Source organism: Podarcis filfolensis, assembly GCF_964270895.1.
Source record: "Podarcis filfolensis genome assembly, chromosome: 1".
Classification (NCBI taxonomy): Eukaryota; Metazoa; Chordata; class Lepidosauria; order Squamata; family Lacertidae; genus Podarcis; species Podarcis filfolensis.
In genome coordinates, this window is record NC_139604.1 from 40,617,564 (window position 1) to 40,634,318 (window position 16,755).

Sequence of the window (16,755 nt, forward strand, 5' to 3'; positions counted from 1 at the left end):
TTTAAAGCCCTATGCGGCCTAGGACCCACATACCTACGGGACCACCTCTCCTGGTATGCCCCACGGAGGACCTTAAGGTCCATAAATGACAACACCTTGGAGGTCCCAAGTCACAAGGTGGTGAGATTGGTCGCCACTAGGGCCAGGGCCTTTTCAGTACTGGCCCCGACTTGGTGGAACGCTCTGTCACAAGAGACTAGGGCATTGTGGGACTTGACATCTTTCTGCAGAGCCTGCAAGACAGAGCTGTTCCACTTAGCCTTTGGTTTGGACTCTGTCTGACCCTTATGTCTTCCCTCCCCTTACGGTTTTGATCTATGGGGTACTTTTAAAATGAGGCTGCATTTTAAATTGCATTTTAACCTGTATTTTAAATTGGGTCCCACCCCTATTATGTTTCTATTGTAATTTTACTGGTGTTAGCCACCCTAAGCCCAGCTCTGGACGGGGAGGGCGGGGTATAAATAATAATAATAATAATTATTATTATTATTATTATGAGGAATGTTTTGCTTATGACAGGACTGAGAAACTCCATGAGTGCATTTTGGCTTGCCACACAGAATGACTCCTCCCGCCCACCCAAACATGCTCTTCCAATCCTGTTAGGGCCAATTTGTTGGGGTGGGGTGGAGGGCAGGGAAGGCCCTGTTGCACAAGAGGAAGGTTTTGCTCAGGGCTTCCACTGACAGGACCAATTAGTTGAACCCTCTTTTCTTGAACCAGCTTTGGCTTTGCTACAAGAACTGAATCCACACACAAAAAGGAACTCATAATTTGTTTCAAACGTCATACTATCATTTTATTACCTAATTTATGAAGGAATTTGGTTCAGCATGTTTAGGGAAGTTTTTAATGTTTTATCGTGTTTTTAGTCTGTTGGGAGTCGCCCAGAGTGGCTGGGGTATAAATAATAAATTATTATTACTACCAAATTTTGTGTTTCTGCAACTTGATTAAGAGATCAGCAACATTGTGGCTGCAACAGACCACTGAGATACTCTTTTATATGGTTTGCTCTTTTTGCAGAGGTGTGGAATGCTGATCAAATAGACTTGTGTGCTTCTTTGTAAAATCAAATGCTAACTAATGTTGATTTAAATTAAGTGTCCTGTTTTTCACTGCTCTTTAATTGCTCCAGATTCTTTGGTAAAAGACGACAGTGGGACTGCAGAGGAGCTTCAAACTTAGATGAACTGCACCAGTTGCTAAGTGATATAATGATTAGGCGTCTGAAAAATGAAGTTTTAACTCAGTTGCCGCCTAAAATCAGACAACGGATTTCTTTTGATCTTCCCCAAACTGCTGCTACGGTAAACCAGTGTACTATTAGCTGTGTGATGGTGGTGATTCATTTTTATGGTTTTAAGTGTTGTGTGTAGTATACACACAGAATTACCTCGCTCTGAAAACTCGTCGTGTGACTTGACTAATTTTTTTTAGCAGTTCTATTCAGTGCGACCCTATTCAAGAACCTCAGCCTGTGTGGTTAAAAAACTAGATTCGCCCAAGTATATAACTCAATGATTTCAGTGTCTCTCTAACAACTTTAATAAAACTTAGTACAGCTGAACTCTTCAGGAACTTAACAGTACCTTTTAGAAGTAGCGTTTAACCTCTCTTTCAGCAGTTACTGAAAGATGCAGTAACCAATAACTCCTATGACAGCAGTATCACTTTTTACTAGTGGTGATATTCAGTTATCTATTAAAAAGGGGTTTAGAAGCCTTGTTTTGCATTCACTGCCATAATTCTAGGAGAACACTCTCTTCCTGCCTGGAACTTTTGTTTGAATACTTTGGCAAATTGGAAAGCATACTTTTATACACAGTTAAGTCCCAGTATGAACTTTGTGTACGATTTAGTAGTAATGGGCACTGTCCAGATAACCATGGGTGGCGTCCAGTGCAGGGCTAAGTGGGAAATGTACATGAGGACTGAGATCCACTTACATAATGGGACTTCTCTCCATGCCCGCCTCCCCCTCCCACTGCACCTGTTCTGGGGGTTCCTTCAACCCCGCAGAGCAGATTTAGGGGCCTGGGGAGGAGGGAAGAGAGGGCGGGAAAGTCCTTCTGTGCAAGCAGACCTTGTTCCACACACAACAACAACAAGAACAACAACAACAAGAAGAACAACAACTTAGTTTAATACTGCCGCGTGGAACTGATGCATGCTCAGTGCAGCTTTCAACACATTTTAAGAACCAAGAATCCCACTGGGTAATTTCAGAGGTACTTTGAGACACGGCACAAGGAGAATTCATGGTCTTCTCACTTGGTGCCAACAGCTACTAAAGTCAGAGTTTATTCATTTAAAATAGCGTTATGACTAATGGTCTGAAACAATGACAATTGCTGTATTTTAAATAAGTAGCACAATAAGTTGCACCGAATTAATAAGCACAACAGTGAAATGTTTTGTTATGTTTGCAAAGGCATTAAAGCAAGGTGCTGTAAAAGTATAGCCCTGAGACCAATGTGCTTCACTGTTTTTGATTTCTTCACCAGCTTTCAGTTCTTTTTGAGCCTTGAAGAAGGGGTGTTTTTAGCCATTGATATATGACTGAAACAGAATGAGCTGTAAATTCTTTTTATTTTGATATTTTTGTCCCGAGCTTGTGTTAGGCTTCTATTCTTGGCAGCAACATGTGACTGACCTACCTCTGCACTAGCATTCCTCTGAAGAAGCTGGCATCTTTAGGGACTGTTGTTTTTCTTTTCTTCTCGGTAGCAAAAGTAGGGCATGATTCAGAGAAACAGTAATTGTTTTGCCCTTTCACATTTTTTGCCTCTAAATATTGCCATTCCCTCCTGTGCAGGAATTAAATGCTAGCTTTGAAGAGTGGGAGAAATTAATGAGAGCTTCAAATTTAGATTCCACAGAAAGTGACTTTTTCCAGGTGATGAGCCTAATTACAAGGATGTTCAAGCAGACTGCCATTGCCAAGGTAATCTTGACATGTCTTGCCATTTTTAACATTTATTTAAAGAATTGTACTGCCTATATATACAAATCTGTCAGTCCATTTGTTAGATTGTCTCTTCCTGTATGTTCCTGAAAATTATAGCAGCCCAGTATAAAGTGATTTTTCTGTCACTGTGTTTTGTCAAACTATCATGGCAGGCATGGGGGGTGAACCTCAGGCTCAGGGCCCAAATTTGACCCTCCAGCCATCTCTGTCTGGCCCTCAGAGCTCTCTCTAGGTCCTACTCCTCACCAGCTGTGCTTTGCACCCTCCTTGTGTACTTTCCTTGTCTGGAATGTGTACTGGAATGGTGAAGGAGCCTCTCGCTTGCCTGTATAGAGAAGTCTGGCTTCTGTGAGGCTGCAGTGTAGCCTACTGTACAGTGGAAAGGTTTGCATCCATTGCTCTGGCCAGCTTTTGCCTCTGGACTTGCTTGCCACTGGCCCATGGCCCATGAGGGAATGAGTCTCTCAGAGTGAAAGAAGTATGGTTTTGAATAGTGTGCGGGATCCAAAGACACCCTTTGGTGAACAGAATTCCTTCAATTTTTAGAAGGGGCTCTGATGCATCATTCTTTTGCAAATGGAAGTGCAAGATCATTTTTGCAGATTTTTCCCTGCAGGCTGTGCACCACCTCCCACGCTGTTTCAGGGTTTCCCCCCAAATGAAGGGCTGCAGGAGCTATTAGCAAAAACAAGCAAACCCCTCTCTCCCACCTTTCCTCACTTCCATTCATGGAAGCCTACACTGGGTCACACAGGTCATCTGAGAACAGAAGGACTTTGGTTCCTACCTATTGTCGTAAAGTATCTCTGAATTAATGAGCAGTATCCAGTTACACTGAAGATAAACTCTTGTCTCTAATTTTAGAATACAGGTTCAGACTTTAGATAAGACAAGGCCACACTTTTAACTTTGTCTTTCAACTTAGTAGATAGTGTTCATGTTTTAATTATCTCACTTGGCACTGTCTTTAGCTGCAAATTTATTTCCAGTGCCAAGTTGCATTCCTGACTGCTTTTTAAGGGGCAGGCAGCAAGTAACACAGTGCACTTGTAGTAATAACACTTTGTGTTGATTCCAGAGAACTGTAATGGTGGCTCACTTACAGTCCTCCTCTGTGCTTCAGCTCTCATTATCCCCAATAGAAGCGCCATCTTCTAAAAAAAAACATAGAGGGGGCCCAACACAATGTCCTGATGTCACACACGCAACATTGCACGACGTCCTTATGTCGCTCTGTGTTTGCTTTGAACAGTAGGGGGTCCTGGCCCACTCAAAACATTGAGGGAGCCCATTGAGGGAGGCTTGGCCCCCAGGAGTTGGGGTGCATGATTCCCACAAAACCAATCCTGGAGGTCAGGTATCCTCAGGAGTAGAATGGGATGTGGCCCAGCTGATAGAGCTGGGATTCAGCAGAAACAGTTATCCCCTTTGCACAAGCAGAAGTGTCTTTCCATTCTCACAGTCTGCCTTCAGATACAACCCTTAGTGGATCTACACTAATGATTATGATGTGCCAGTAATATATATCTGTAAGATAACGTGGTGCATAGATTGGCTTTTTGTTTGCTTGGCACACTTCAGATAATGGATATTGTTCAAACCGAGAGAGGAAATTAACCTTGTATGCTGATGTAGTTTTCTCTTTTACATCAACACAAATTACTTTGTTTTGTCCTTTTAACTGTTTTATTACAACAAAATTCCAAGGTGCTTTGTATGTTTTAGGCAGGAGCAGTAAAGGATTACATCAAAATGCTGCTTCAGAATGACAAACTGAAGTTTCTAGTCTTTGCTCATCACTTAAGCATGCTTCAGGCATGTACAGAGGCAGTGATAGAAAGCAAGGTAAGTGTGGCTTATTTTCTTCCACTGCTTTTTAAGGATCTTACTATCGAGCTCTAAACCAGTACGCATTCTTTTTGGTGCTTGCTTTAAAAAAATGCTTGCTTTTTTAAAAGTCTGCGTTTATCGCATCTTGGCTGTTCATATGCAAAGACAAGGATTTCCTTTACCTTCGGGTAATGCTTTGGTTTTCTTACTTCACAGGCTCGATATATTCGAATAGATGGAAGCGTACCTTCAGCAGAAAGAATCAGCCTTGTCAATCAATTTCAGAAGGACCCAGATACTAGGGTAGCCATTTTGAGCATTCTGGCTGCTGGCCAGGTAAGGACTAACAATATACAGGATACAACTTGTGAGTTACTGCTTATGGCATTTGAACTGTTAATCTGTATTGCCACTGACTTCTTTTTTTAAAACCCTATGGGGCACACTGTAAGGCAAAGAGCTTGGTAAGTGAATTGACAGGTGTCACAGAGACCACTTTGTGAGAAATTCCAGATAAAACTGCTGAATTAAAGCACTATGTAGCGTTGTACAGTAATATCACCTCTGGTCATTATGCTGATGTTATGCAACAGTGGGGGGCGGGGTCGTGATCCTGCAGCAATTAACATAGCAAATCGGTATAACTAAGGAAAAAGTTAACTAGTTTCTCCCATGGCCTAACCCTGAACAATAACCCGTTCCTATGTTTTGTTATGGTGTTGTTTCTCACTCCATCAGCATAGGTCAAAGGAGTTCCTTAAATGTAGTATCTCATGACTTGCTCTTCAGTATATACCAATAGAGATAAGAATTTTAAGATACGGTATGGGAAATACACAAACATTCCTATTCTGTTCCCCCAAGAGTCAGTTTCAGCATTCAGGCCTATATTTAATGAAATGGTTATACAGTTCCCAACAGCTTGTTTGCTTTTCCCAGCTTGGTCTCTGTGGTGGACAGTAGTTTGCTGTAACATCGCTGCCACCACAATAAAAGTACAAATGCATTCTCCCCACACTTGTTTAGGACACATGCCTGCGAACTAATTTTCTGTGTTCAGGGGAATAAACCCATATGGAACCCACATGACTGGGGGGAATTTAGCTCAAGCATAAGAGGGAATGTCCCCGCTGTGGCCCTGCCTCTCTCGTGCCAGATGACAGGCTGCTGTGAGTCTAGCACAGCTGGCCCAGAAACGAGTACATTTACAAAAAAATATACATGCTTAATTGAAGGACGTCAGTCTAAGTAGCAGGGTGCCTGCATAAGGTACTCAGGATGGAGCAACTGAGATAAGAGGATTTCCAGAAGCCGGTTTTATTGATAAGGTAGAACAAAAGAAAAATCCATGATTACTACTGAAGGCTGTTGAGAGGAGAAGGAAGAAGTTCAGAGGAGGGATGAGAAGTGAGATGTCAGTGAGCCCAAACAGTGATGGTTTGGCACTTGCAGGGAAAGGGTGAGTCCGAAAGCGGTGGGAGGAAGTTACTCCTTTCCTTCCGTATGATCTACCTAAAACTTAAAGAAACCTTAGTGTCAGGCTGTGGCAAGGTTTTGCTGGAAGGGAGGAGTGGGAGGTGGGCGCCAAGTTGGGAGTTCCTAAACCCAGGCAGGCAGTGGGCGCCAGCAGTAACTGGAAATGCAATTTGTCATAATTCCTTAAACCATGTTGGCTAACCATTTTCAGACTTAACTGAGCCTTCTGAGCCCAAGGCATTACGTGAGGACTCTCTGGCAAAAGCATTAAATACCTTTCCCTTTAGTTGATTCTGCTTTCCAAGCTGGAGCCTTCTTTTTTTGTCTTTATTTGTAGGGATTAACCTTTACTGCTGCCACTCATGTGGTTTTTGCTGAACTATACTGGGACCCTGGACACATAAAGCAAGCCGAAGACAGGGCGCATCGGATTGGACAGTGCAGTTCTGTGAATATCCATTACCTTGTCGCAAATGGGACGCTGGACCCTCTTATGTGGGGAATGTTGAATCGCAAGGTATGTTTTCGCACTTAAACGTTGGCAGACCTCACTGTCCAAAGCACGGCTCTAAGATACCGACTATAGTACCTTCCTTACATTGTGAGTGCACATACACCTAACAACCCTATTTTCTGGATTGTCCCCTACCCTAATCACTTCATATGACTTTTGGTTCTTGGGAGGAGGCATGACTCTGTATCGGAAGAAAAGGTCAATAAATGATACAATTTAAAATTCCTTTGGCTACAGAATTAAACAGAGTTTGTGTGTATTTTTTAAGCAGGTTTTTTAAAAAACAAACAAACAGGTAAGACAGTTGAGAATGTCCTGTTAATAAAGTTTGTGTGTTTATAAAGCATTAGGACCAAAGCTAAAACTTCCTCAAAACCATTTTAGGTCTAAATATATTGGGTAGCATGTGGAAAGCAAAGCCAAAAATCTAGCTTTGATGACTAAAAGGTGAATTTGAAAACAAGATGAACTGAACCATTAAGAAGAATATAAGACTGACAAGTAGCTTTGTATCCGTAAACCTGACTCAGCAGAGAAGGTAGAAGAGACACATGACACTTCTTAGAGGTACCAGTACACACAATAAGTTTAAATGAAATTTTGCTTCTCATTTTTTACCTATTTATACCTTGCTTCTATGCATATACTTCTGAAGTGGTTCAGTTTTAAAACCACCATATAAATATCACCACTAAAACGCATAGCCAGTGACGCTTTCTAAAATTCACTTTACAAAAGCCCGTTTCAACAAGTCAGCAACAGATATTATCTATAGCCTATGCTTCCCTTTGATCTGTTTATGGCTGGCAGAAGGACTTCGAAAGCACAGTGTCTGGAAGCCTTCTAAAACCTGGAAAGTGAGCTAGTCCTGCTACTCCTTCTTGTGTACAGAGCACCATAAATACTGGGAAGGCTGTCAGCCTTGTAGCCATCTGCCTTGTACTTCAGATGGCAGAGAAATCCACAACAGGATTCCCTCAGGTAAACTTAAAGCAGGTGTGGGGAACCTTTGACCCTCCAGATGTTGCTCACCTACTTGGCCATGGGCAACGCCCATCACCCCCAAGCAAGCATGGCCAATGGCAGTAAGATAGATAGTAGTAAATAATAAAATACTATTTATTTTAAGACATGTTATTTGTTGTAATACAATTTATTTAGTCTACATAACCAGGGGGCATAGGGCATGCAGTCTGGTTGGAATCTTCACCTTTGGAAATGTAATTGCTTCTTTTAGGTGGTTGCTGATGAACGGAATGGGTTGGGTAGCAACCCTTGTCACGTGACAGAGGCAGGAGCAAAGTAACCTGGGAGGCAGGCTCAGTCCTCTCAGTTATTTTCTCTCCTACCTGATGGAACAAATCGTTTCTCAATTGCTTTTTTCCATCCAGAAGTAGAATTGATTTTGCTTCTGAGACAAAGGAGCCACCTACTGCTGCCCCTGCTCTAGCATTAAAAGAGGCTTAGCAAATTCATTGGTTTGGGGTAGGAAAGAATAGTTTCTGGACCCTAAAACTACTATGCCCCAGCCCTATGCACCACCCTAGACAAGCATGGGATGAAGTTACGTTGTCAAGTGTGAAACCGTTTTTAATCTTTCTGCCTGCAGGCCAATGTTACTGGGACCGCACTAAATGGCAAGAAAGAAAAACTGCAGGCGCAAGAAGGTGACAAAGAGAAGTGGAATTTCTTGAATTTTGCTGAAGCATGGATCCCAAATGTAAACCTAAATGAGATAAAGAATGAAGTTTTATTCACTCACGTAAGTACTAAAAGACGCGGGTGGCACTGTGGGTTAAACCACAGAGCCTAGGGCTTGCCGATCAGAAGGTTGGCGGTTCAAATCCCCACGACAGGGTGAGCTCCCATTGCTTGGTCCCTGCTCCTGCCCACCTAGCAGTTCAAAAGCACGTCAAAGTGCAAGTAGATAAATAGGTACCGTTCCGGCGGGAAGGTAAACGGCGTTTCCGTGCGCTGCTCTGGTTTGCCAGAAGCGGCTTAGCCATGCTGGCCACATGACCCGGAAGCTGTACGCCAGCGCCCTCGGCCAATAAAGCGAGATGAGCGCCACAACCCCAGAGTCGTCCATGACTGGACCTAATGGTCAGGGGTCCCTGTACATACAGTACAGATCTGGCAGAATACATACAGTACAGATATTGCCAACGTGGCGCCATCGTAAGCTTCAAATATCCCCCGGTGTCTGCAAAGCCTTGGAGACCCACCACCTCCTTTTTCTCCCTTGCAAAATACAAAACGCTGAAGGAGGAATTTGAAAATGGTGCTCTTTCCCACTTCCTGTTTGAACTCTATGCATTTCAAGGCTCAGATTAATCATACTGGGTCTGGCTTTTACACAAATCCTTTGGAAAAGTGAAGTGTATTTGTGTGTGCCCTTTCTTTCTCTCTCTTTGTCTGAAAGGAGCTGATCTGTGGGAGGGAGGGAGAATTGAGTACATGAATCAGATCACTTCCATGGATGCTAGGGCACCAATTAGAGATACATACACACACAAAATAGTAATTTCGTGATCACTGCCACAGTCATACTTAGTGTGGCAGTCAATTACGTTTTACTTAGAGCATAGACTCATTGAAATTAATGACCGTGACTAAGTTAAGTTCATTGTTTATTTTTATGTACTTGTTTATTACATTTGCATTCTGCTATTCGTCCGAGGATGCCAGGGCACAGTATAAAAACACAAAAAATACATAACACAGTAGCAAACAAAGCAATAAAAAACCCATACACGGACTGTTTAAAAGGCCAAGGATTGTTTAATTAGTCTAAAGCCTAGGAAATGAGGGATGTTCTCACCTGGAGCCTAAAGATAGGTAATGAAGGTGCCAGGAGAGCCGCTCTAGGGAGAGAATTCCACAAATGAGGAGCCCCCACGGAAAAAGCCTGTCCTCATATGGCCACCTTCCAGAACCCTCATGGATGGGGCAAATAATGGCCTCTGATGATGATCACAGGGTCCAGGTTGGTTCATATGGGAAAAAATGGTCCCTTGAGGTATTAACTTCATTCATTTCAGCAGGTCTATTCTCAGTCAAACTTAGCTTCATAATTTTTTGTAGTAAAGAAAATTTGCTTGTTTCACTTGTGAAATGTTGCTTCTGATCTCTGCTTCGTAATATAGCTGCCTACCAAAATAATTTGGTGAGTGGTTGTATGAGTGTTTGGAAGTTGTTCCTTCAGTTTATATCAGCTATTGTAATTTGATTCCAAAATCTCATCAACAGTTTGTGAACTGACTAGGAGTTTGCTATAACTTCTGTGTGAATACATTCATTTCATACTTTTTAGGGTTGTGTTTTTTAAAAAAAAAAACACCTATGGATTTATTATGGTGCTAACTCACCTGGGATTTTGCCAGGTCACTGGTTACTACTGTGCATCAAATGTAGTGCATCCTGCTGCCATTTATCAGTATATCATACCTGAAAAGGATCCTCAACAGATTTGGTACAGCCAAAGCAGTAGCCTCATTGTAAATATGGATAATACCCTTGGAATGACTGCAGAGCGGTTCACTGCTCTGTGCCAGACTAATTTGAGTACTCAATATGTTGTCTGTATGATACATCAATTAGCCTGTGGCTTTATAAGGCAGTTTGGTTAATCTTAAATACAGAAAGGCTGCATGTGCATACGCTGCCAGATTGGATACATATAACCTTTTGCTTTAATATGCAGAAATGGCTTTGCAGTTAGGTGCTTCATTTAAGCGTAATACAAGAAGGGGGAGATTTGTTCTTAGGTTTCAGGTTCTGAGACCCAAGATGGCATGCAAATCCAAAGCAATTTAACGTGATTCCAACTGTGTTATAATAACCATAATGGCAATTAAAGTTAATATGTTTTTGACTGTGTGATTCCTTTGACGAAGCTGGGAACATTAATCATTTGCATGCAGTTACAGTATTGTGAAGATCTATTTAGCCTATGAGTCAAGTAAGAACCATTTGTAAATTGCAAAAATAACTCTGGACTTTGGCTGGGATGGGGATATTGGCTACCATTCTGGAACAAGCACCATGCCTCTCCTCTCTTCCATGCAACCACAATTAGAAGCTTTCACCTTCACCTTTTGTTTAACCATAGCTTAGTATGTCATCCAAGCTGTTATTCATCTTAACTGAGGTTTGTTGAAACAAACCAGTTTTATGAACCTTGGCTGAAAGCGACTTATTCCAAACAAACAAACTTGTTACATTTAACCACTGTTTGTCAGGTTTTGATGACTCGAGAAGCTGTAATTAATCCAAAAATCACATTGGGATCATCTCCTGGAGCTTTATTAGCTAGTTCTCCTGGAGCTTTATTAGCTAGTTGGCTTGTGATTAGCCTCTTAATCTGATTGGGCCTGACGTCTGGCCATTCTGGCAGTTCTAGTAACTGAGTATAGTAAATTTGTGGGGGGTGAGTCAGGACAGGGGGCATATATTCCTGTAAAATATGTCACCCAATCCTTTCTTTGGACAGATGCTCCTAACGAGTAGCCCAGCCCATTTGTACCTTGGGCAACCAGATGCCAAAATTTCCGGACCTTATGTTTATTGATTTCTGCGTGCCTGCTATGAGTAAAATGTAGTTGAATACCACGCCAATCCCATGATTTTATCATGACACCAGGCTTCAACCATTGACTTCACTGCAGCAGTTGAAACTGGTGTTGTACCTTGCTGATCTCCCATGTAGCATCCGACTTTCTCAGTAGCATGAATCAAATTAATAAAATTAAAATTCATAAACTAAATTAATGCTTTTAACGCATACCTGATAATGTGTCTTTCATGGGAAGCCATATCTTAGCAAGACAGGACATAAACTTTTTTGAGTGTTGCACTGACAGCTTGCCAGAAATAATAAACACAACAATAGGTTAGGAAGTAGTCTAGAATCCCTCAGATTGGAATATTGGTCCTAATAATTTTCTTGATATGTCAAGTTTTTCCTCTTTAAATTTGCTGCATTAAAAGACTACCTGTTGGGGAAACGCTGCAGTTGGAAAGGTTAATAAATTAAGAAATGGAAGAATGAGACAATAGTTTGCAATGAAAGAGATGTAATGGTTGTTTTATTATCTGCCCTAGTTTGAAAAGGAAAAGCAGCATGATATTCGTGCCTTCCTTTCACCAAAACCAAATGCTGAAAAAAAGCGAAAAACTCCATCTTGTGATAAGGCTTCAGGCTTCAGTCCAGCTTCTTCTCAAGCCTCCATTGAAATGGACCAGGCAAATGGTGGTTCTTTGGACTCTGAGGAACTCGTTGAGAAGGATTTGCTTTGTAGAGAAGCAAAGAGACCAAGAGCTTTACTGCCATCGACTCCAAAGAGCTCTCCTGAGAAAAGGAGGAACTCTTCATTTGGAAAAACAAACCTTTCCGTTACAGAAGAAACCACACAAGAAGGTTTTGGCACACCATTACCTAATTCAATCAAAGGATGCCCTTCTGAGGCAACCTGGCGCTGCAGCCTCTGCACTTTCAGTAATAATTCACTGCTGCCTTATTGTGAAATGTGTGAATCTCCTCGGAGAAAGAACAGTAAGTAAGCCCCTGTGCTCCAATTAAGATCTCCTTTCTTTCTTTTTTAAAAAAGCCATTTTTTAAAATGGCACAAAAGAATGCTTAAAAATATGAAGTATTGGAAGAAAAACTTGAGTGACTTTTTTTCTTAAAATTTTCAGAAAAAGCTTCCAAAATCTTCACTTTGCCTATAAAGTATAACATGCCATACATTCAGTGGCAATGGGTGCCTCTGATATTACCATGGTGTAAATGTAATGCTTTGTAGTAGAAATTCAATTTCCTTGGCACCTTACTTTTCCCAGTCCTCTTCAGGAAATAACACTTCTTTCCACAAGTCCATGAAACGTGTGTGTTTTATTACTATTCTTGGTCAGACGATGCACTGTAGCTATCTCACTTAATTACCTTATTATAAGATGGGTCATTTTATTGGAGATTGACTTTGAAAGGATATATGGCATTTTATATTTATAAAAGATACCTAACATCCCTAAATCCAAAATTCAATTTGTATAAGGTTTTGTTCATTTTTTTAAGTTTGGATTTTATCTGCATGTGTTTGCCATATGCCCACCTTGCACACAGAGAAGCTCATTGCCTTCCTACCTCTGTTTGAACCTCCCAAACAGGGCTGCCAAATCTACCACACTTTACTGTTGCAGCTGCAGAATTCTCTGTCCCCCAGACTGAATTTCTTTTTCAGTATTAGGGCCTGGATCCAAAGCTCTCCCCTGCCTGCACAGTCAGAACAGCATTTCAGCCTGTACAAGAAGACTTCATGATGGCTCCCAGTCTCCCTCTTCCTGCTGCAGCCCTTATCCCATACCATCTCCCGTATCTAATTCTTCTCTTGAGGGTCCCAAATACTCTGGAGCAGGTTTCTGATGGACTAACAGTGGGAAAGAGGGGAGAAGGTCTTCATTTCAAGAATGAAGCTTTCGCACACATTAGGATCAAAGCCAAGGTTGCTGTTCATGAAGCCTATGCAATGAGTTGCCAATCATGCGGCAGCAACCAGACATAAAAGTTTTTTCTGCATTGGGTGGCTGTATAGCACCATCCTGTCTAATGCCACTCTGTACTAGGAGGGAAAGAGTCAGCAGGCACAAGCTATGGCCTGCCTTCTCTATGGAGAACTGTCTATATAATTGGTTGTGTTGGCAACTCTTCTTTTAAGAGCTAACTAGTGGACTTTGCTAGGAATGCGCTGTAGGCTTTGCTGTTACCTATCGACCTGTGTGTAAGAGAGGGTTGACTACTGTTTTTGTGGTGTTTGTTTTTTAAACATGTATAGGTATAAAGAACGAAAGCCAGATCAGCAATTCTGTTTCTCCAGGGATTGGGGAAGAAAGCGCAGCCCGAGAGATTATAAACCTTATTGATGCAGGAGGGACAGCCCATAAAAGTTGCCGGAGAAATATCCTAGAGCAGCCACTGACTGGGATGTCCAGTGGAACGAAGGAAGACATAAATGAGCAATCAAAGTGTTGTGAGCAAGAGCTCAGAGTGGGTAAGGAAAACTGATTTCCTTCTGGAGCATGGTTACCTTGTGGTGAGCATGTCATTTTATTGTGTATTATCATGCTCTGGGGATCAGTACATGCAGAATATTTGCAAGAGCCCCAGAAGTGGTGATCAAAGAGGGGTATTCAACTAAGTTTTGTTCAGAGTAGACCCAGTGATATTGATAAAGATGACTAAGTTAAGTCCATTAATTTCAGTATGTTGAATACCACCCACAACGCCTTATATATACATCTCAGAGATCACAAATAATTCTGCACATGAAAAAAGCCTTGAGAGAGTTCAGAGATGGTGAAGCAGTTGCTCCCAGTAGATTTGGGGATTCTTTACAGAATTGTGGTTTGTATTCTAGCAATTTGGGCATGTTATGAACAACGTTTTTAATATGTGCTTCTTTAAGGAAATTTTTTGTAAACAAGTAAAGCTTACTTACGTTTAGCAAAGTGAGACAAAGTTAAAAAAATGTGCCACGAAACACTCTGCTGTTTAATATAGAAAACCAATCAAGGGTCCGTTTGCCCACACCCTCACTCCCAAAGGCCACAGCTGAGACTTGGACCTGGCACAAGTTGTCTTGAGACTCTGCTATGCCAGTGTTTCATGTCACACTTCTGTTTGGCACAACTGTCTTACACAAAAGTGATTATGCCACGAGATTGCCATCCTGGTTCATAAAAACTAAAGCTTGACACAAACTGGTGGAGGAGGAAGAGTGAGAGCTTTCCTGCTCATTGGGTAGAGCATGCCTGTGCTATATTGTCTAATCTGCCCTAGGGAGAAGAAAGGGGAATGAGTTTTGATGCAAGTCGTTTCACCTTTATTTATAGAGCATACAGAAGACTCGGAATCATTCCCAGCATATTCTGGCCTGAAGTTCTGTGCAAGTAGGAACACAGACAGAATTCACGTCTACACAGTGGTAGGGTGCTGCTGCTGTTGTTTGCTTCAATCCAACCTAGAAGATTATGCAATGGTTCCTGCCCTTTTCTCCCTTCTGTAGCCTGCTGTTCTCTCCCAAAAGCCATTCCTAAGGACTGAAGGACCCTCTGAAAAGGGATGCAGCATGGGAAGTTGTGACAGGAAGGGGGATTGGCAGTATTTGCTATAAAACACAACTCAAAACTGCATTCAGAAGAACATGGTAAAGTCTTTGCTGGTTTGATGCCTTGTTTATTTGCAGGAGGGGGAATGCGTTGCTTCACGGCTTCCCCTTGCTCCGTGACAAGTTGTAAGCCTGGGGAATTTGTCATGAAGCAAGGGGAAGTCGTGAAGTAACGCACCCCACACCTGCAAATAATCAAGGCATCAAACCAGCAAAAACTTTACCATATTCTTTTGAATGCAGTTTTGAGTTGTGTTTTATAGGAAGAGGGATTTGGCAGAAATCTAAGGGGACACCATGAGAGGAGAGGATTGGCAGAAATTGGGGACATATCCCATGAAAGCAAAATTGCCTTTGCGGTCATGCTGGTCCCTGTTAGATCCAAGTCATTGCATTCACTGTTGTATTGGGAGCTTCTGTCCTAACGATGGGGAAAACACACTGCAAATAACTTGTTTGTTGTTGGCCTGTTGTTGGGTTCTTCTCCCTCTCTCTCTCTGTCTCTCAGTGTAATATATTTAATGTTGTTTAAAGTAGGCTTTTCTGTAGAAATGAAAAATTATCAGTACATCCTAGAGTAGGTTAAAATGGTCTTATGCTGTAGGATTGTCTCATCATCAATATAATGGGTAGAGAAAGGGTTTAAAAATAAAACAGTAAGACTTCACAGGATGTCATTGTCTCATCATCTTTGATGTCATGGGATGGTTCATAAACATTTCTACTGCTCAGGGCTAAGGTATCAGCAAACTAGAATGTTGGCAGTGCAACTGCAGTGAGGCAAATGAAAGGTCCATGAATTTTGTTGTTGGTTTATTGTAAGAAGCAGTTCTGATGAGTAATTGAAGATAAATTTATGGTAGGAAAATCACCAACTTCCTTGAAACCTTCAGATAACCGAATACCTTCCTGATTTAGGAGACTTAAAAACATTTATTTGATCCATCTAGGATGGGGAGCCCCTGAATTGTAACTTCATTCCGCTGGATATAAAATTGGATAACTGGGAAGATTTACCAGCGTGCTTTCAGCAAAAACAGAACCGTTCATTGGTAAGATCAATTGCTGCAGTTATAAATAATGCCCAGGGTGTATGCTTGCAGTTTTCCATTTAAGTAACAAAATGTTCTGCCTTGGTGTCAGGTTTTCAATTATTAGCTAAGTATATACAGATCTTAATTGCTTTTTTTAGTGGAATGTGTTTCTTGGGGGGGAGGGAATATCACACTTCCCTTGTCTGTGCATATACTCAAGTGTATAATTAAATTGCCCGTCTGCAGAATTAGGAACTCAATTCCGTTGTCAGTCATCAGTCATTTTTTTAGAAAAATACTACTTTAGCACTGCAATATAATGGGTAGAGAAAGGGTTTAAAAATAAAACAGTAAGACTGCACAGGGTGCATGCAAATAACATTAAGAATTAACTTTTCTTCCTGTTCATTTTGGTTTTAAACTGTTAACACATTCCAGCCAGGAAAACGCATCAAGATGGGTACAAAACAGGGCTATGGTGGGGTGGGGTGGGGTGGGGGGTCAGCGTTCTAAACTCCCGCTGTTCTAGGCACATTCTGCACTTCCAGCTACTCAAGAGACTGGAGAATAGACCCTCTTAAGAATATTAGAGAGGTGGGCAGGGGAAGGACTAGACCATGTGAAAAATAAACATAATATTTTAGCTGCAGTTCATTCATTTTCAGCTTTGTATTCTTGTTATAAAAAAAGCACGCCTAGACACATTGTTGTGCCCATAACCTAGGTTTAAGGTGCCATTTAGCTCCTAGCTAACTTTCAGTA

General features: G+C 41.6%; 1 protein-coding gene across 5 annotated transcripts in view; it reads left to right on the forward strand.

Annotated features, from left to right (window-relative positions):
- ZRANB3 (zinc finger RANBP2-type containing 3) overlaps positions 1–16,755 on the forward strand; it is a 41,617-nt gene that overhangs the window by 17,507 nt on the left and 7,355 nt on the right. For all 5 annotated transcript variants that reach the window (XM_083582060.1, XM_083582061.1, XM_083582057.1 and 2 more), the window contains exons 7-16: positions 1,142–1,313; positions 2,822–2,950; positions 4,700–4,819; positions 5,021–5,140; positions 6,618–6,797; positions 8,404–8,556; positions 11,898–12,348; positions 13,628–13,843; positions 14,685–14,776; positions 15,910–16,011. In XM_083582060.1, the coding sequence (XP_083438186.1) occupies positions 1,142–1,313; positions 2,822–2,950; positions 4,700–4,819; positions 5,021–5,140; positions 6,618–6,797; positions 8,404–8,556; positions 11,898–12,348; positions 13,628–13,843; positions 14,685–14,776; positions 15,910–16,011 (1,735 nt within the window). The remainder of the gene's footprint in view (positions 1–1,141; positions 1,314–2,821; positions 2,951–4,699; positions 4,820–5,020; positions 5,141–6,617; positions 6,798–8,403; positions 8,557–11,897; positions 12,349–13,627; positions 13,844–14,684; positions 14,777–15,909; positions 16,012–16,755) is intronic.